This window comes from Ciconia boyciana, chromosome 17, assembly GCF_034638445.1.
Source record: "Ciconia boyciana chromosome 17, ASM3463844v1, whole genome shotgun sequence".
In the NCBI taxonomy this organism is placed as follows: domain Eukaryota; kingdom Metazoa; phylum Chordata; class Aves; order Ciconiiformes; family Ciconiidae; genus Ciconia; species Ciconia boyciana.
This window is the reverse complement of record NC_132950.1, coordinates 7,067,301-7,088,284: the sequence shown is the minus strand read 5'-3', so window position 1 is coordinate 7,088,284 and position 20,984 is coordinate 7,067,301. Positions and strand designations below refer to the sequence as shown.

Here is a 20,984-nt window from a genome sequence, read left to right as displayed (position 1 = left end):
GTCAGTAATTCGGGGCCTCCCTCTGCAGAGGGACCCCGAAGCCGTGGCACTGTGCATACGCAGCGCTTCCAGGCACCTGGGCCTGCCTTGGCTTTGCAGAGAGGCTCCAGCACCGCAGCGCCGTTGGGTGACATAAGCCAGAAATGCCTGGAGGTGGCCACGGCGTCGTCCTGGGAAGGGGCAGCGAGGACAAGGTGCCTGACAGGGCTCCCGAGTGTTGTGCAACCTTCTAGGGCGAGTGCACGTCCCAGCAGGAGATCCGTGGGGCCGTACGGTATCGGCATGATCTGTTCGCCCTCGCTGGCTTTGCCGGTGGGTAGCAGCCAGTAAATGATCTTGGTGGTGCCAGTGCTGGGAGATGCACTGCAGAGAAGCTGCACCAGAGGGGAAAGCAGAAAATTATCAGACCTGCTCTCTGCAGTGCTACTTCTGCGTTGCAGGAGAAAACCCGAGCAGAAACGTCAACGCCTTCTTCTTTGTTGGCTTTTCGAAGGCTCTGCAGGGTGTTGCATGTGAGGGGGTGCTGCCCAGCTGCCGGCCGCTGCCGCAGAGCTGCTCAGGGGTGCGTTGCAGCGAGATGTTGCTACGCGGGGAGCCAGCACAGTCTGTGGTTTGACTGAAGGAAGCCCAGGGTGGAAACCTAACACATCCAGTGCGGATGACAGATATGGCAAGGCACTGCGAAGCTGTAGGGAGCTGAGGATGAAGGGGATGAAGTGGCAGGGACTGCTCTGTCGTGCTCAGGGGGTGGTGAGGGGCTGCCCTGCCTGGCAGCGCTGCCGGAAGGCCTGGGGACAGGCAGCCGCAGGGAGAGAGGAGAGGGGACTGCTGGGCTGGGTGGCTGCGAGGGTGTTAGCAGCGTCGGCTCAGTGACTTGTTCACATGGTGTTTTTCTGACGTGGGGTGCCAAGCCCCGTGGAGGGAGATGGCTCCCTGTACTTCATCGGTGCTGCTCCTTCACCCCACTACCACCCCTGCCCCGCTGTGGATCCCGGTCCTGCCCAGCATCCTACCGCTGCTCTCTGCCTCCCTCCTCCCCTCCCTCGCTGGTTCTCTCCATCCCCTGCCTGCAGCTCTGTTTCTTGGGGAATACAGGCGAGGTCTCTGCAATGTGTTTCTTTCCCTTCTCCTCCACCCTGGCCCCATGCACCTGGCTGTCTCAGCCCCCTGGGAACATCTTCTGCGTCGGTGCTTGTCCCCAACACCCCTGTGTGCTCGTTCCCCGGTGGCTGCAGGCGCTCTCCCCGTTCCTCTCCCCCGCCAATGCCTGCAGCCTCTGCACCTCCTTCATCCAAGCTGAGCCCTCGTCGCAGCCCGCGCTGGCAGGGCCCCACCAGTGCTATGTGACCGGACTCAGGCAGCCCAGCCCAGTTGCCAGCAGGGCACTGGGGGAGGGCTGAGCCTCCCAAGCCCTGTGCATCTCCCATGGGCAGAGCTTGCCTTGGAGGTGGCCCAGAGCAGCCCTATCACATCCGGTGCTTGTCTCTGCAGCCTGGGCTGGAGGATAAACTATCAGGGCTGTGGGGCAGTGGATCATTCCTCTTATTATTTTCTTCTTTTGCAGATAGGGGTCGTGGAAAGTTCAGTTCCTTTTAACCCTCGCAGCTCTGTTTATTTTCCAGCTGGTAGCACAAACGCAGCGTTTCCCATTACATCACAAAGGGCCTCGGACAGATCCCTCCGAAAAACGTGTTGCAACTGTTTATTTTTTTCCATATTTAAACATTTCTGACAGCCAGACCTGGCTGAGCCAAGCGATGGAGCTTTGTGAATGAACCCAGCTCCTGGTGTCTGTGCGCAGAGGGCTTTGAAGGACCTCTTCTCTGCAGCGTGCGGGCTGGGGCTGGCTTAGGGACGTGGGCGACTCTGCGTTACATGTGTGCTGATTACGTGCTGGGCTTTGATTAATGGCTCCTCATTCTGCCTGGCTCCCAGGACGCTCTTGAAAACAAGATGTTTCATTTCAGTGTGCTTTCCTGGTACATTGATTCCCGTAAATAACCGAGTGCAGACTCTGTCCACCTGGAGCAGTTCAAAGAGCAGGGGGCCTCCCTCCAGCCCTGGGCTGCCTCGGGCTGCGCTGGTCACTGCTGCACCCCCGGTGATGCTGCCTGCCCTGTGCTTTTCGGTGCCCCAGAGGTGTGGGGTGGAGGAGCAGCCCTCCTCACCGCCACCAGAAGCAGATCAGCCCCAGTTTCCCCTATTCCCTGCTTTCGTCCCAGTTTACACGCTAAAAAAACCCCTATCTGAGTGCTCTTAGAAACAGGAGGAAGAAATGCAGTATGAGGCAGCCTGGTAGGCTGCAGCGCTCCCATGCTTGTTGCCTGCTTTCCCCGCGCTGGCCCTCTCTGGGGTGCTGGGCCCTCCCCAGGGTGTGCTCAGCGATGGGGATGTGTGATGGGGATGCACAGAGAGCGGTCCAGGGCTACTGGTGGCCTTGTGTTCGCACACGGCTCCCTGCACGTCACTGCTGCTCCGGGAAGGTGAAACACCACAGAGGCAGCTTTGCAGGTCACTCACAAGTGTTGAAACCATGGCCAGAAGCAAAACATGGCTCAACCCCCCCCATGGCTGGGGTTTAACTAAAAACATCTCTGTGCTTTAGAGCATGGCTGCAGCATGTGGTTGCAGCAGATAACAGCCGGCCGGAGGAGAGGGTGCCCAGGGCTGGGCTGCAGCCCCCCAGGCACCGCTTTTGCCCTGACAGCAGGGCAGAGCACCAGTCTGTCCTCCCAGCAGGCTTTGAAATTGAGTAATAAGCGGCATTTCTGCCATCTGAAATGAGCTCAGTTCCTGCCGGCACTGCACGGGGAAGCTGCTTCCCGCGCGTGTGCCGGCTCGGGAGCAGGCAGAGGTGGGCAGAGCAGCGGGAAGGGCGAGATCCCGGGAGCCGTCCCCATCCAGGGGGACAGGGTGGTTGGTGTCAGCAGTCGCGGGCGAAGGTTACAAGCCCTCCTGGGTTCGGTGCCAGCGCAGCTGCGCCTGGAGCCCTCCCGGTGGGGTAGGTTAGCAGCAGCGCGGGGTGGCGTGCCTCGCCTCGCCTCACCTCTCTGGTATTCGCTGCAGCATTGCAGGCAACTCCCAACGCATTCCAGCCCCGAATTGCTCACGTCTCTCCTCGTTCTCCCAGGGTCTCAGTAGATGTGTGGGCGACGCTGGCTGACTTCTGTAACATACTGACCACAGTGAATCAGTCGGAGGTGCCCTTGTACAAGGACCCAGATGACGACCTTGCCCTGCTTAGCCTGGAAGAGGATCGGCTGCTCTCGGGCTTCGTTCCCCTGCTGGTCGCCCCCCAGGAGCCCTGCTACGTGGAGAGGACCTCGGACAAGGTCAGCAGTAGGCCAAACATCCCCCCTCGATTCCTCCAGACTTTTATTCTTGGGAAGTTTTCTGTGCAAACGGAACACGATTAAGTCATTGAGAAGGGTGTTAAGGGAAAATATCGACCTTTCAGCCGCTGACATCCAGCTCTGTGTCATGAAAACCCCTCTCGACTTCCTCTGGTGTGTGTGTGCTCGCTGGCATGTTGTATATACGATCATTTCCTCACTTGTTTAAATAGTGCAGCTTGTGTTGGCAGTGCTCTCAGTGCACTCCAAATGGTTTGCATCATGCTTAAAGCACCCTCCCCCTCCCCCCGGCCACAAAACTCTGCCTTAGGAAGGCAGCCAGGACTTTTTTCCTTCTCTAAAGAGGAGAGTGATAAATAGGTGACTAGAGAGAAGCAGACACCATGTGTTAACGTACAAAAGGCTTTTAGGAATATGAAGCATTCCCCACTGCCCGCTCTCTATTTTCCTTTCTTTGCTCTAGGAGCCCATTCTAGCCTGAACTTTCCTTTGGCTGTTTGTTTTTAGAATAATGAAATCAGTTCCCTTGTTGATGTGGGGTTTTGGGTCTGCTCTCTGCCACCACCTGGCCAGAAGGGACCTGGGGGCTGCACTTGGATAACGTGTCTGAACGTGATGGGGGATAGAAGAGGCACAATGGCATTTGTTTTGCACGCCCTTAGAGGCACGGCAGGATAAGAGTGGCTCTCAACAGTTTCCTGCTTGGAGGCAGAAACGCTGCTCATCTGGGAAGCCACGGCGTTGCCTCCCCGAGCGGTTGGTGCTACGGGAGGAGAAGTGGAGATGCAGGGGCTGGTTTCTGTGGAGAGCCTGCGTGTGAGGGTGGCAATGTGCCTTCCCGTATGCCACTTCTTCTTGACATCTTCCTGAAATGACAGTGAGAAATTTAGGACCTTTGTCACAGAGGGACCCAAGAGGTGCGAGTGTCTGTTTCACTTCTCTGTCTGCCCAGCCCGTGCTCACAGCACTGCCTGCGGCAGAGGAGCACAGGGTCCCAGTAAAACTGAAGGCTCTCCCAGTTTGGGGAAGCACCTTAGTCCAGGAAGTCACTGTGGAAAAACAGATTTTCAAGGCTCTGTTGGGAGGGGTTAAAATAACGAGCATGTGGTTGCCATCGCTGCCCTAAGGTAGCCTGTTTGCCCAGTGTGTGCTGTGGCCTCACGGGGGTTCTGCTGGGGACAGTCCCAGTGCCCCGCTCTCTGCGCAGGGACTCTTTCCCCAGCAGCCACAAACCAGAGCCCCCAGCAGGCAGGGAAGGTGGCTGAGCAGCCTGGTCTGGTGCCCCATAACTTGCAGGAGGGGGTCGGTATTCCCTGAACTCTGCCTCTTCTAACCACACACCAGTTTATTCGGAGTGCCATCTACCTGCCCTGCCAGGCATTTGCGCTCACGTGTGTAAAAGAAAAGACGTGTCTTTGTCCTATAGCTGCATCGGAGCTTCCGAGCTGAGTTTTCTCACTGTCCTGGCTCCCTTTGGTTCTGGTGCTTTATAAACAAACTGTACGACAGCACTGGCGGGAGTTGGTGTCCTTCACAGCGCAGCAGCAGCCACCCAAGCATCTGGGATTATCAGGCATGGTGGTAGCAGCTCAGCTCTGCTGAAGAGGCAACACAGATCCTAGAGAGAAGGAGCCAGGTCTGGCTGTGTCCATCCCCCCTTTCTTTCTTTTTTTTTTTTTTGTTTGTTTTGCCGCCTCTGTGGGTCTTGTTTGGTTTGAAAGTAGCTGACTTTGGAACCGTGATCCCACACAGCATGCTGGGGTGTTCGCTTGTGTTTGTGCAGGTCTGAGCCCCTGTGGTGTCCCAGTTGTGTTGTGCCATCTTCTGGTCTCTGCCTTATGCACCAAACACATCGCACAGAGGCAGACGGAGGAACCCACTGGTACCAGCACTACCCTGGACACGCTGAGCAGAAGCAATGGGTTCTGCAAGGTCTCTTCTCCATCCAGTACTGACCAGTGTTTTCATTAATGGTGAGACTGGTGAAATGGCAGGTGTGCATATTCACTTTGCGGAGGACACCTAAGAGGGCTAAAGGGAGACCAGTGAGACAGAGCAGAGATCTCAAAAGCCTGACTTCCAAGAAGGGACTGGAAGAGCTGGGGCTTTTTAGTCTAGAGGAAATTCGGGGAAAATGCAGCGAGCTGTTGCAGAGAGGAGGAGAACAAGCTGTCCTCCAGCTCTATGCAGAAAAGCATGGGAAGGAATGGGCATAAATTGCAGCAAAATAGGTTAAGACTAGACTTTAGGAAAGGCTTCATACCTTTGGGTAGTTAAGCACTTGAAAGCAGCCTCCTTAGTGATTCTGCAGAATCTCTTCAGCCTTGGAGATTTTTAAAAGCAGGCTGGGTGGCTCTCTCAGGTACAGCTTGGGTGGACGTGAACTGCCTTGGACAAGGAGGCAAAGTGACCTCTTTGGATGCTTCTACCCCATTTTCTGTGATTCAGTAAAGCCGTAGAAAGGGACTAGAGTGGCAGCTGCGTCATTACAGTCAAATGGCTACCTTGTTCCACAAATCATCTCCTTCTGCAGTATTAATGAAGTGAATTATTTGACTCTCCAGAAGTGGGGTGTTGTAGAAGGCAGTGCAGAGCAAGCCAGGAAGGTATGGCTGAGAAGCATGAACCCATATGCCTTTCACGAATGACAAGATACAAAAAGGCACTTCCCTGCAAAGAAGCCCCCAATCCAACTTAACTGGGGGATCCTTGTGTGTGGTCCCCTGTCCACCATCTCCTCCCTGCCCTCCTTTTAGTGTGCAGAGCCCAGATTAATCTGACTCCGCAGCAGATGCACCTCTGGGCTGTTTGCAGTTGGAAGGGTGCCGTGTCCATGCTGAGCATGGTGGCACGAGGGGATCTGTATCCCTGAGCCTCAATCCGGCGATGGCAGCAGGCGCTGCAGCGGAGCAGCTCTGTCTGGCACATACCACATCCAGCCGCGTTGCAGGAACTTTCCCATTTGCGTGCTCCTTGTTGGTTGCCGATTGACTGAGCTGCAAGCAGGTGAGAAGTGTTTTTTCTGTGCAGCGAGAACTCTTTCCCGTACTGATTTTTCATTGCTTTTTAGCAGAAGTTATTTTTCTGCACCCAGTTTCTTTCTCTTGTGTTTTCAGTCTTGGCCCAGTTTTCAGCTCAAGTTCCTGACAGTTCTTTGCTGGAGAGGCAAGGAAAATGTGCTGCTCTTTATATGGCACGCTGTGAATGTCTTGTGGGCTGGGAGGAGGGTTCTGGTATGCCAAAGTGGCTCTGGGAAGCTTGCTGTGGTACCTTTCCTATCACTTGCATGGCTAGGAAAAGGCAATTGGCTTTTTACTGCAAGGATAATATCTCACCTTGCTTGCTGATGCTCCAAATCCTTACCCCATGCTTTTGCACCATAGTTTTTTAATGAATTTGTAAAATTCCAGAGGAAAGGAATCTGTTGGAAGGCAAGATTGGAGAGTATTGGGCTTAAAATGGTGTTAGGTTATTGGCTCCACCAAGAGGATAGTTGTTTTGTAAGCTATATAGGACAAACACTGTGCTTCCCACTTCTTTATATTCTCCACGTCCCATTTAGCAGATGGTGTGCAGTATTCAGCCAGAGTTTCTCAGCAAGTTTTTGAGCATTTGGCCTGGCTCTTATTTTCAGTGAAAATGTTCTGACTCCATTCGTTGCCATGAAGCTGTGCGTTCAGATTCCTGCTGGAGCCAGTGTGACACTTAGAGCTTCCCATCGTCTCTTGACTGTCATTGAAGCTGTAACCAACAAAAGCTGGCTCCGGGGTGAGCATAACTTGGTGATGTTTTCCTGGGCGTATGGTGGGCAGATATCCATTGCAGCTTGTGTGATGGAACACCATCGAATGTACCAGTCAACAGCAAACTATGCAGCCTGGTGCCTGAGCTGTCAGACTGTGTCTGCAGCTTTTGCAGCCGAAGGAGACGCTGCCAGGACCTCGCTCACCCAGCGTTGTACCCGAGGCAAGAGCAGGGAATGGCAGCATGGCTGAGTTAAGGTGCGGAAAGAAGGAAGGTAACAAATGTGGATTCATCAGGTGGCGTGTGGTGCTGCTGGGGGGACTTGTAATGGAAAACACTTGGGTCGTGTTGAGGTTAAAGCAAGTCCTTGTGATGGTGCATCTGAGCTGTGCGTAGGTCTGTTCTTGTGCAGCCCTGGGAACCTGGGGCACGTCCTGGTTTCCTCAGCTCTCACTGCACTCTGTTGTCTCAGGAGCATCCTGCTCTGCAGTGGCCCCGTGGAGCTGGTGGCAAGGCTGGAAGAGGGCTGGAGATCGCCCAGCATGGAGCAGACCAGGGAGGTCCTTCTCCTCTGTGCAGGCACATGGCATCACTGGTTGCCCGCATCCCTGCAAGCTCTGCACGGGCTCGACGTGTGCATCACCCAAGCCTGTGCCGGCAGCACACGCTCGGCCACATGCCCCAGCCAGGGAGATGTGGAGGAGAAAGTGTTAATGTCCCTTCCCACAATAAACCTCTCTGCATGGGGGGTCCTGAAACCTGAGCCTCTCTCTCCTCCCCCAGCCCTGACACACGTTAATAAAAGGTTTTTAAATGCCAATAAAAAGGCAGCAGCCCCAGCTCACCAGGTCCGGGGCCCAGGGTCCTTGGGAAGGCACTTCACAAATGTGTTTTTTGCATTTTCAGACTTTTGGCTGGTGAATAAGATTGAGGAGAAATACTCCTTCCCCTGATAACAATACAGTGAGACGCAGGATCAGCAGTGTGTGGATTAAAACCAGACGGTGCATGATTAATACATATGCTTATAGGGCTAGTCACTGTGGTTCCCTCCTCTGAAACAGAAAGGCACTTTTTTTTCCCTCATGTGCATGCTCATGTTGTGGAGTGGACTGTCTCAGATACTCACTGCTCAGCTAGTCTCAACCCTGCCTCACCTCACCAGGCAAATGAAAGCCCTAAAATGGAAGGCTCTGTAAAATAGCTAGCAATATTTTACTGCCCCAGACCTACAAACTGGGTACTGCGTGGCTCCTCCAGCTCCAGGGTGGCCAGTTAGCTTCCCACACTTGGTGCCGTTCTTGTTTCACAAGTACTTGCTTCCTGTTATTTGCACTGCTCACCTGTCAGTGCAGACAGCCTAAAATCCAAGCTTTGTTCTCCTTAGAAAACACAAATCTCTTTCCTCTCTACTGTCCAGCCCAGGTGCACAGTCCAAATTTGACCCTCTCTCTAGTTGCCCCAACATGGTCTGGATTTGCAGAGCTAGTAGCCTTTGAATTAGCTATTTAGGAGCTAATTATTATTTAGGCTTGGGCTAAAATTAGTCGTGTCTTGTTATTCACTTCACTTACTTACGGTATTTCAGTCTTCTTAAGTCTTGCAGATATCTCTTGGCAACGTGTAGTCATGTCTCATGCTTCTTGGAAAGGGAGCCCCAGGTTTAAAAGCCCAGGAGGAATAGCTGTCGCAGTGACCGGGCTCTGTCATGCCTCTAAACACCAGACGTTTTGTCCTTTCCAAAACCTAATGACTCGTGGTATGCCAGGGATGAAATCCATGTTAGAATGGCCTCACTACAGTGATTTTGGGAGGACTTCTTGCAAGGCATCAGAGGAAAGGTAGCAAGACCAGGACTCTGAGAGCACAAACTCTTTGTAAGCAGAGAGAAAACCCCAGTGAGCAAATGTAACTGTTTTCTCAGCATCCTTTCCATATTCCCATTCCATAGCCTTGGAGCATCTCCCTCCAGCTGGCAGGCAAATGCACTCGGCCCATGAGAGCGAGAGCTTCCAGCTTGGAGTTTGGTCCAGAGAGGAAAAGGGAAACTGTGAGCAGAGATCGGAGCCCCATGTAGGAGAGTCCAAGGAGGAGTCATCCTTGAAAAACTCCTTCCATTCCTGCCTGCCTCGGTTTCCAAACAAGCAGTGAAAGATCCTTGCCACAGGCAGCCCTGCTCAGAGCGGGGACTTGGCAGGAGCTGGCAGCCCCGAGGCGGCAGAGTTAGAAATGTTTACATTTTCTGACCAGTATCTGAACTCCATCCCAGCCTCGACCTTCCCTTTCATGTGGTGCCTTTGGATTGTAAAAGGCAATTAGGCTAAATTATGGGCCATGTTGGAAGATGATGTCATTGGGTGATGGAGGAGAGCCTGGGTTTTATGCCGCCGTGAAGGTAGCGTGCAGAATATCACCTGCTTTGAACTCCTCGTCCATCCTTGGCATTTCCTTGAACCGCAAGTGCCAGGGACTGTGTAGACGCCACAGGAGCCTCTCTCTGCCTTTGCCAGGTGTCATTAGCACAGTGGGAAGTGTCAAGCCGAGTCCGTGTCCCCGGGTCTGGGTAGCAGAGGAGGGTACGCTGGTGTCTGTTGTGCTGTTTTAAACATACCTTCATAGAAATGGGCATGAGTGCTGTCCTAGTGACTGCTGCTGCATCTCCTAGGGCTGTGCAGGACATCTTCCAGAGAGGTATTGTCTTAATTTATCATTTGGTCTTGATTTTTAATCACTCTTTAAGGTAAGACAGTTTTGAGCATATTCTTAAAACTGCGTTTCTCCAGCTGAAGGTAAAGGGAACTCATGGCAAACAAGCACTAGCGCTGCACGAGGACACTGAATACAGCCCTGGAGAAATCCGCAATGTGGAATAATAGTTCAGGCTCTTAAAAGGGGGGGTGGGTTTAAAAAAAAAAAAAAAAAACCTGCAATAAATCTAGCGAGTGGAATCTGAGGGAAATGATCCCATCTGGAAAACTCCAGCGCTGGTGCTGCTGAAGGCTTAAGGAGCGATGCAGATCGCAAAAAGAAAACCCTGCAGTCTGAGGATGACAGGCTTCTTAATTGATGTCCATTGCAACTGGTACTCTGCCAGTTTATGTTGGCCACCTTCCAGCGTGCTGTAATTTTGGGGCCAGGTGTGAAGCGTTTCTGTTCCATCTTGTTCCCAAGCACCTACAGAAGCCTCACACATCTCACTTGAGGCTGCAGCCCTGTAGGAAACAGCTGTACAGGTATAGGTGAAAGGAAATGTCACAGCTGGGCTTGGAGTACTCCCCCGTGCCTTGCCTAGGGCTCTGTTTGGGGGGCCGCTCTCCCCCCGCCCTGCGCCGGGCTCGGGGAGGTGGCCACTGTCACAGGCACACCTGCCTGTCTGTCAGCAAGGTGCTTTGAACATCAGGGAGCTTCTGGGAAGAATGTACGGGTCAGAAACCTCCTCTTCAAAGAGGAGCCCATGGTGGTGTGCGTCAGTCCTAGGAGTGGGGAATCCAGCCCGGGAGAGCCCCGGATGCCGGCAGGCCGGGGGAGCTGTGGCCATCTCCTCTGGTCTCTTCTCCCTTGGGAAACCACAGGGAAATTTCCAAGGGAACAAGAGCAAGTCTTGTAGAAAGTACTCAGCCTTGGTTTCGAAAGGCTGAGAACCCATCAGGATCTTTAGCAGATTGTTGCAGGAGCCAATTACTGTTAAATGCGTGTGTTATTTCCAGGCTACGTTTGTTTTGTTTCAGTTTCCACTAATTTAATTTTGCTGTAGGTTGGGTAGTCCTCCATTGCTGCTCTGACCCCGATATATAAATGTGTCCCAAGTCCTCCCATCCCCATCTTCTTTCGATAAGCTGAATAGATGGAGCGAGAGACGTGATGGTCTCTCAGGCATGGTTTGGATCCCCTGAGCCATTCTCATGGCGCTTCTGAACTGTGGCTGTCCAGGCTCGATGCGTTTCTCTGTGCGCTGCTGCACCAGCTTATGAGGAGGAGGTGACCGCAATGCTCTGCTCCTCTCCTCCATACCCACCAGACCTCTGCGCTCTGCTGCTCTCCACCATACCCAGCAGACGCTACCAGCATCCCGCAAGCTTTGCTCCTAGAGGGACAACTTTGCATTTAGGTCTATTAAACAGCGTGTTGTTTGCTCGTGAATAGGCGACCGAGCAGTTTTGAGTTTTTTGTCTGTTGGTGAATTGCTCTCTTCAAAGATTGGGAGAGTAGGAGACAGTGTCTGATTTGCAGGCTTTATCAGTAAAGGTTTTCTTTGTCCAGGTCACTGAACCTATTGTTAAGCAGCATGAGCCCAAGCAAGCTTCCCCGCAGCCCCGCCAGGACTGCCCTCCTGTTTACACTGACATTTTAAGACCGCTGTTGACCAGATTTTAATCCACTCCGTATCCTGTGCAGTGCAGTCTCTGGGGCATACTAGCTTTTCACGCCCTCTTGTCCCAGCCGTGCAGAGTCCTCAGGCTGAGGACAACTGCCTGCCTGATGACGCACAGCCATGGCATCAAGCTGCAGACACAGTGTTGAAGGCAGTAGGAGTTCAAAGCTGTGCAGCTACTTTGCCACAGCCAAGCACTGACGGATCCCATAGCCCTGGCCAGGCAGGCACGACAGCAAGGAGGAACGGATCTAACGGTACCTCCAGGCAGCACCCCTCTGCAGAGCTGGGGTCCTGCTGCTTTGCCTCCATCCTGAAGCTGAGAGCTGGTGTGTGAGAACTGCAGTCTCGCTACGAGGTGAGGAACCACCTGCCAACGTGTTAAGATCCCATTACACATGTTCTCTTAATGCGCCTGTTAGCAAGTGCGAGAGTGGCTTTGTGGTCTGGACGCAGCTTGCAGGGAAGTATGAGGTGCTGTCTTCCAGGCAGCCCCATCTCCTGGGAGGGAAGCAGGAAGGGAAGAACCAGCAGTTGGTGGAAACAACCTTCCCTACCCCTGAGATGCCTCTTTCCTGGCACCTGGAGGGAGCGAGCAACACCTCAGTGCATGGGGAAGCCGTGGGGAATTTGCTCAAGCGGCTCATGACGTTTCCATCCCTTCCTCCCCTGCCTTCCCCCAGCCTTGGATCCACCTCTGCCTCTCCTCCAGGCTTGTCTTGGACAGGGCGCTTTAGCCACTGTGTCGGCTCCAAGTGAATCAGGCAGCCTGGGCGTGAGCCGTGCACATGTACCAGCACGTGTGCGGTTCCTCAGCCAGCGCTGCACAGTTTGGCTCTGGTGTCAGCAAAAGGCTCTTTTAAAGTGTTTTCTGGAAGTGCGATGTGATCATCAGCTCAAGACACAGACTGGCAGGATAAATCAGCCTTGTCCCATGCCTGGTTTCAGGCAGCATTGGATCTTTTTGTGCGGATCAGATGACACTCGTTGTCAAACATCTTTACTTCTGTCATCATCAGGCCAGGTTTATGTAATGAGACGGAAAACTTGTGTTCAGTCCTTTTGTCCTAAAAGCTGCCTCCAGAGGTTCGGCACGGACTCTTGGAAAATAGGAAATGTCCTATTCAAGAAACTCGCTGACTGCGTGTTCCCAGAGTTGGCATCAGAGGAGTGACTTAGGAAAGGAGAGTCAAACCATGAAGTCTCCTGTGCAGCACCTCCTCGGCGTACGCTGCACGCACCTTTTGTTTCCCTTGGGGTTTTTCAGCAGGTAATGGCCTCGCTTCTGCCACACCAGCACCCTGATGGCACAAAACCTGCCACATCTTGGCAGGACATCAGGCCCAGATAGTGCGCGGCTCTGGCTATAAAAGAGGTATTCACTGTGACTTTAGTGTACTCAGAATGACATATTAGAGTCCAGACCTTGTGGAATTTGCTGATTAGTCTGTAAGTATATTGAAAGGCCTCATTAAAACACCATTGATGCTGGATCCCCTCCCAATGAGCCATCTCTTATTGCTACCCAGAGAAACCTTGAGGAAAGGGAAAGGCTGGCCGAGCCGGTCCCTGGGCATGAAGCATGGCCTCACCTCGGACAATCTTTGTGGTGCTCAAGAATTAATGTGGCACTTCTGATCATGCAGGAGGGTCCTGGGACTCGGGGTTGCCGCTTTGCCTCATGCTTTGCCTGCTGGATCCACCGCCACCACTCAGACTCTGCACTCCGGTACTAAACTCAGCCCTGGGTCTGACTCTTCATCTCTGACCCTGCCTTAGCTTCGGGGGTGACACTGTTTCACAGCACTACTTATATTTTGTCTTTGACCAAGCGAAATGCTTAAAACATCCCTGCTGAAGACGGCGACGGCTGTGGTATCCACCAACGCAGCTATTAGAAAGACCTCAGGAAACCTGAAAAAAGACCCAATTAATAACTCCTCATTGTTATCCTGAATAAGAAAGATCCACGTCCTGAGAAGCTTGCCAGAGAAGTGGACTGGGTGGAATGCAGGGAGTGGTCAGCCCAAATAACAGATGGGGATCTACTCTGTCTCTACGGGAGACGGAAGGTGACCTCTGTCATTGAGCTTGGAGTCTGCTCCCCACATTTCTGCTCCCAGCCGGCCGTCGCGTTGTTTTTGTAGATGCCGAATCCATCTGCCGACGCTGGGCTGAGTCTGGGCGAGGATGGAGAGCCCAGCTCCTGCGGCAGGCTGGAGCTGTAACCCTCGGTGTCCTCATGCTGCCACATCCGAAATCAGAAAGAGAAGACACCACCGTGCTCTTATTTATTGTTTTCTTTTCTCGCCATCATTGAAGTCAAAGCACTTCCCAGGCATTAATGAACGTATCTCCACAACACGTTATGACAGAAGGAAAAGCAATTTCCTTGTTTGAGATTGGCAACAGAGGTACGCGAGGCTGAGGGACTGACCCAGGTCCCACAGGAAGCCTTAGCTTCAGGATGAGAACAAACCCCTGATACCCAGGATTTCAGGCCAGTGCCTCAGCCCCAGGCCACCCGTGTCCCTTAGGAAGACGAGGGGGTACTAAGCGAAGGTTCACTGGGAAGCATTAAAATTCTTCCCAAACATAGGCCTTGCATGAGCAATGTTACTGCTGCTGGTCTAACTGTGTCTGTGTTGGGACACTAAAAATGCTGGATATTTAATCCAGATAATTTAATCACATTTTTCCCCATAACATAGTTGCATATATTTACTTAAACATGTGGTAAACCCCATCATTTATTTAAATTAACAAAATTTGCCATAACATTTTGCATACCAGCATTTTACATAAAGCATTTTCTCCACCATGTAGCAAATATTTGTCTATAAGTTTATATATTATTAATAGAGACAGTAATAGTATATATTTCTAGCTATTTTCTTGATTTTTTTTTTTTTTTAAGCTTTCCCCAAACTTCACTGTACTTGGGATAGGTAGATACATCTATAAGCACAAATTCTTAGTATGAAGACAAAGGTGTTTTCTGAGGTCTGAGAAGTTATTGCCTGCCTGGTCTGCTTGGTTTGTGAGCAACGGAACAGATTTACATTTTGGGTTTGTATTTACCTTAAGCATAAATGATGTAATGTTTATTATAGCATCCATTATTATGGAAGGAAAGAGGTTTATGTCTAGAGACAGAAGAAGATGGAGTTTGCTACGTCCTTCTAATGCTGTGTCAGTTCACCTGATACCTGGTCCACACGTGACGTTTCCTGTGGAGAAGTGGCCGTGGAGCGGCACTTCCAGAGTGCGTCAGGGACGTGGCTGCTGATGTACATTTTTGGAACCTACCAGCTGCCAGTGATGTACCACATTCCTGGTGCTGAAGTCACTTTTGAAGACTGTGCTTGCACTCTTGAGTCATGCAGATGCTTTTTGAACTTGTACCCATTGCCAGCTTGTATTTTTAGCTCCCTCTAGTACTAGTATATTTTTTAGTTCCGCATCTGTCCTAATGAGCAAAGATTTGATCAACATTGACTTGAGCTTTGCAGAAACCTGATGGATGAAATGCTCTTATCAGTCCAGTCCGTGGGAGCTGAATTTGCTCAGCAGTTGCCTGTTCTCACAACTGCAGCTTCAACCTTCTTTTAGACACCAGCATCCTCACCGACTTCCCTGTGACTTGAGAGTTGCTCGCTAGTGACTGCCCTGACATGGGAAAGGAGAGATCCTCCAGGTATCAGCCTGGAGGGACACCTCATGTTTTGAAAGTATGTAGTACCTGCTAAATGTACAAGAGGCTTAATCATGTGGGAAATGCTGGGGTTATAAAGATAAATCCGTGTATAAAGATAAATCCATGGAGAGCTGGCAGGGAGTTGTGTGGATGGATTTGGCTAGGTGGGAATGGGAGAGAATATCTGTACAGGTGTGTTGGATGATTATATCATTGCAAGTGTGTAGACGGAGCAGTTGTTAAACAGAAGAGTGGGCAAAGAGAGGTGGAAATGCTGGCTGAGGACAGCAAGGGGCTCGCAGCTTCAAAGGTACCAGCAGGTCCTGGTGTGCTGCTGGCCTCTGCAACAGGGAACCATCTCCTGTGCAAGAACTGGCCATCACTGCCGGGAAGTTGGAGCCTGATTTCCAGACCATTACCTGCATAATTCTGTGTCAGTGCAAGTCTTGTGTAGCTCTTGGGTGGTTTAGAGACTGAACGCCCAGGGCAGCGTTTCTGAAGGTTGCGTGAGTGATCCGGATGAGACAACAGAAATATGTAGACATGGGACATGGTTTAGCGGTGGACTTGGCAGCGTTAGGTTTACAGTTGGACTCGATGATCTTAAGGGTCTTTTCCAACCTAAATGATTCTATGATTCTGTGAGCAGCTGCTGGTCTCCGCATTCCCTGCCCATGGCGTGCTCTGGGGGTGTGTTGGCTTTTTGTGGCACGAGTGGGATTGGTTTGCTGTCAGGAATACGCAGGAGGACTTCAGGATCCATTCATACTTGTTCTTCTTGATGTTCTCTGCCTTTGTGTTCCCAATAGTTAGGTGAAAGTTGTTCCACTGGCAGAGTGGCACCTTTAGGTTGCTTAAGGATATAAAACTTGGCTTGGCTGATGCCTGTATCCTGTGGGGTGTGGAGCATGCCTTCCTCCCCTGGGACGATCTGAGCATCTTTAGTGCTTAACCTGTGGAGTTAGCAAAGCCCTCATCATGGCCACTCTTTGCTCCACAGCATCTCTGGCCATCTCTTATCCCCTTTTCAGGATAAAAACCACCACTGTGGAGAATGGTTTATTTAAATGAGTTATTTTATGTTTTATGTGGTTTTTTGTCTAAAATGAAACATCTTGGCATGGTGAAATGTGAGGACAGGAGAGAATTTGCTGGAACTTCTGAGAGACTTAGCGTGTATGTGCTAACGGGGTATAATTTCTGTCCTGCCATGTCTCTCCTCATACAGACTGAAGCGCATGGGCTGTTCCTTGTCGTGATGAAATCCTCGAAGCCTGGTTTAGATGGCTTCAGGGCAGTCTGGTGATAAAGAGGAAGCCTGGTAGACTGTTACCCCTCAGAGATGTGCTATGTGCTCCCATCCTGTCTTGGGCAGTGCCTCCCCTTCCTGCAGGCACCTTGCTCCTCCTGTAGCTCGTGGGTCTCCTGTTCCCTTGGGCAGAATTCCCACTTTTCAGCTCTTCCCAGATTTCACCTCGGTTTCCCCCTTTTTAATAGGAATGCTTGGCCTCTTGCACTCAGACTCGGGGAGGAGCAGCTTGTTTCTGTAGCTGGCCTGGTGCCAGATGTCATCACTTCAGGCAGTGCCACGCTGCACATCTTCAGCAGTTTGAAATGGAGAGACAGAGAGAGACAGATAAGATCAGCAGCTTTAGGTGATGGCATTGTTTCAAATAAACCATGCATGACCCAAAGCTTCCACTTCAAATGGGGAATGAAATTGCTTCATCCTTTGACAGCTTGCTCCATGAAAGAAATTTATCTTCACTTAATTGCTTTAGATCCCAAGAGGCTGTGTACAGTAATTTCTAGGAGATAATTATATCAAATTAAAAAAATATGTGACTATCCGACTGCTGAGCATGAATGCAGTGGCCAGAGAGCAGGAAGGAAAGAGGCACCACATCTGACTCATGCTCACAGGTTATCGCTTCCTCTCCTTCTCGTGGTCTGCAGGCATGGCACTCGGAGACCACAGGAGAGTCTGTCTGCGAGGGACTGCGCGCCGGCACGCTGAGCAGGGTGCTCGGAGCCGAGAATCCTTCTCTCCCGGAGCTTCTTTGGGATCCTGCCTTCTCTTCCCTGCTCTGAGGCATGGCAGGGGTTTCCATCCCCATACCTTGTCACTTGTTGGGGACAGCAAGCCTCGCCAGGCAGAGCTTGGCAATGCCTTTATCTGGTTAGTTCTCCTTTGTAGTTGTACAGTAGAGCTAAGGAAGAAGAAAGCTTGTTGATTTAAAAACATGTATATTTAGAAGCAGAGTGTAAACTTCCTGCCCAGGCTGGGATTGGATTCTTGACTGTGTTTGAGTTTCCAGTTTTCATTTCCTTTGCCCTCATACTTAACATTGTGTATCTCCCAGAGTGTGCCCCAGACTAATCTCTCCTTAACCCTCCCTCGCCCCACATTTTTCTCTCATTATTTGCACATCAGTTCCACTTCTTCCAGGAAGCAGCGTATCTCCTGATTGTCACTCTGTGCCATGGCTGAGCCTGGGCTCCTGCAGGTCTCCTCCGTCCCTCTGGAAGTGGCCTCAGACCCCAGCCAGTGGCAGACCCAAGCTGGGGACTGCAGCAGGGACAGAACTGCTGGCAGTTGCCATCCCTCAGAAGAAGATGGACTCTTTTGTCACAGGTTGAAATCCTGAAGGGACATCCCTCTTTGTAACTCACGGGAAACAATCACTGACCAGTTCCAGGAAGAGTGAATTGTTCCATCATCAAAATCTTCTTCTCTCTCTCCTTTAAATCAGACTGCATGCCCTCCTTGACTGCTTCGTCTGACAGCTCCTGCCCTGCCATTGCCTTTACAGCCCGTCTCCTGGGACAAAGATAGTTTTGTCCCCCCCAGGGCTGTGACGATTTTTGTGTGATCCTGCATGGGCTTTGAAATGGTTGTCAACAGTCCTGGGCCAGAACTGAGCTCCTCCCCACCCCTGTGATGTGCAGGCTGGTTTTTGAAGTGCGATGCTGCTTCAGCTGTTCCCAGGAAGTCTGCAGGGGAACTGTGTTTGTACTAACGAGGTAAAGTCCCTCTGTGTTTCTGGAGGGGATCTACTCAGTGGGCTCTTTGATGTCCTCTCAGTTTTTGGACTTACATCAAGTAAGTCTAAAACAGAAAAGAAATGTTTTGGCTTAGCCTAGAACATTTGCACCTGAGCAAGATGACCTGTGGCTGTCCTGGTGTCTAAGGAAGAAATCCATGGCCACCGGTAGAGCTGTGGCCCGGAGCCGGGAGGCAGAGGATTCTGGTCCCAAAAGCTGCCCACCCGGACAAACTGGCTCCCAGGGTTGTCTCAAGTGGTGAGGTGGGAGAGCTACCACATGTAAAATGTCTCCTCAAGGCAGTCCTCAAACTTATTGCTGTCCCTACGTGCTGTTCAGGATGCTGCTGATGGTTAACCTCATACCACCCTGAGTGCAGACAAAACGAGCCCTCTGAGATGTTCCCTGGTGTACTGTGTAGTTTGGTTCACGTGTGCCAAGCTGAACAGCATCTCCCATCTCCCCCTGTCTCTAGAGCCTGAGAAATCTTACACTTTTGGGATGACTGTCCCCAAATGTCCCCATAGTTCATGTGTTGTCTCCAGTTCAGACCTCATGGTGCTGCCACAGGGCTTGCATTTAATCATCTTCTGGCCTGGCTGCCCAAGCCCAGCACTCTCCAACAGGTCATGCATCCTGATCTTCAACTGTAGTTTTGTCGTTATCTTTTTTTTGTATGAGATGTCCGGCACATTGCAGTGGTTAGCGGTGTCCACTGCTGTCCTCGGTGACCTCTGCAGCCCAGATAGCCTTTGCCCTTTTGTGTCCTTCTGGGGATGATCTTGGGCTGGTCTGAGGTTTTGGTCCCTTAGTCCCAGGCTCGGAGAGGGGAGGAGAGGCTTATGGCAGCAGTGCTCGGTTGCCTGAAACAGGGAGACTCCTTTCCTCCAGCACGGTGTAGCTCCCTGACTGCCCAGATGCACCAGTCCCAGAGTAGTTAGCAACTAATCAACTGGAAAGGGATGCTCTGTTGAGGACAGCGAGAAGTGGGACGTGGTCAGAGGTGAGGGACCAGCCAGGCATGGCACTGCACAGCCACACCAGCCAGGTCAAAAAACAAGCTCAAGCCCAGGCCTCTCTGCCCTTGGGGTTAAGATACGGCACCATCTGCCACTGTGTTTTTTTTCTGTGTTTTCCCATAAAAGCTATGTCAGCAGCAGTCACTCTGTATCCTCTTGTCCTTTTTCCTTTCTCTGCTTTCTTGACATACTTCTTCGCTTACTCCTTTTTGTTGCTGTTAGTGAAGAATATATCACCTAAAGCCATTTGAAATACAGTTTCTGCTCTTAACAGTTTCAGAGACTGGCTGCCCTGACAGCCAAAGCCAGGAGCCCTGGGGGACAGGCAAGGGGGCTGCAAGGGGATGGGCACGCTATTGCAGAAACTGGCAGAAGAACATTTAAGAAACTGAGAATACGAGGAGCTCTCATCTGGCTCGAAGCTGCTGCTCACAGCGCAGTCGGCATTTTGTTTCAGAGACCACGAGTGAATGAGTTAATGATGATCCCAGATGGCTTCAGAGTTTGCCTCTTGCCACCCCTTCCTGTTCCCCCAGGATCTCAGATGGTGGCGGGAGATGAAGTAAAATTCTAGAGTTTATTGTAAAGTTCATCTCTCTCCCTAAATCATGCTGGAACTTGTGCGCGCTGTGTTGGCAGCTTCAAGGGGATGCTACCTGGTAATTAATTAGTTGTCAAGAGACAGCCCAGAGGTTCCAAGTCTTTATATTCTTGCTAATAGAAATTGCTCTGATTACATTTTCCCCCTTGGCTGGAGGGCTGAAGAGCGCAGAGCAGGAGCTATGGTCCATGGGCAGCTGGAGCACGCCTGCCTGTCCTTTGTTGGGACTCCTCTGAGCGTGCTAGCACACGCTTCCGTGAGCACGAACCCCGAGGGAGCCCAGTCCTGAGCCCTGTCTTTGCCAGCCAGTTCTGCTCGTGTTTCTCATCGCACACTTCCCCTGCCTTTGCAGGTGAGCCCTGCCACGATTTCCCTTCAGCTCCTCCTCGGGGTCTTCCCTTGGCATCGTCATTCCCATCAACCCTTCTCCTGCAACTCCCTCCCCAGCCTGGACAGACGTGCTTTGCATGTTTTCTTCGCAGAGCCCTTTTTCTGGGCTAAGCTTAGAGAAATATTCAGTGTCTGCAGAGATTCTTAGTGTTTCTCTCAACCTCACTTTTGTTGTCTTCGTCTTTATCTCTGTGCTTCTGCAGTTAGTCGTGAGCAGGTTTAGGCTTCTTCTCACAGAGAGAAGAGCGTGGTCAGGGAGCTACATGAGAGGTGCCTGGATTTTTGGGTCCTGTCTCAGCCAAGCAAGGCACAAAAATGGAGCTGGGTTGTCCAATGGTTTATTAAATGACCATTCACATTTTTCTGCGCTACTTTATGGTTTTTGCACCTTTTGCAGAGATTCTCTGCTAGCAACTGACAGTTCCCCCTCTCCCCTTTTCTGGCCAGTGTCTCTGTGTCCCCCAGCAGCCTGGCTGTGTCTGACATCTTGAGCAGCTTTGTGCCCATTCAAAATTAGCATCTTTGGAGCTGAACCCCATCATCCATCCAAACTCTCCTCCTTACCGTGCTTCTCTGGCCAGCACCACCATCCTGGGGGAGCAATGTATGACAGCCCAACTATTTGGGAGATGTCACTCTCCTCCTCCCTCTGCAGCAGGACACAGTCATTGTCTGTTGCATCCCTCAGCAATGTACTGAAAATCAAACCTTCCCGTGGCTCCAGGAAGCACTTGTCTGGGAAGGAGCTTCTGGGCTTGCCGAG

At 51.6% G+C, this 20,984-nt stretch overlaps 1 protein-coding gene across 9 annotated transcripts in view; it reads left to right on the top strand.

Annotated features, from left to right (window-relative positions):
- Positions 1-20,984, top strand: part of SMG6 (SMG6 nonsense mediated mRNA decay factor) — a 119,104-nt gene that overhangs the window by 65,118 nt on the left and 33,002 nt on the right. For 8 of the 9 annotated variants that reach the window (XM_072882552.1, XM_072882547.1, XM_072882546.1 and 5 more), the window contains exon 13: positions 3,131-3,332. In XM_072882552.1, coding sequence (XP_072738653.1) covers positions 3,131-3,332 — 202 coding nt within the window. Of the gene's footprint in view, positions 1-3,130; positions 3,333-17,122; positions 17,258-20,984 lie in introns of those variants that run through there. The other variant, XM_072882549.1, reaches the window with a different exon arrangement.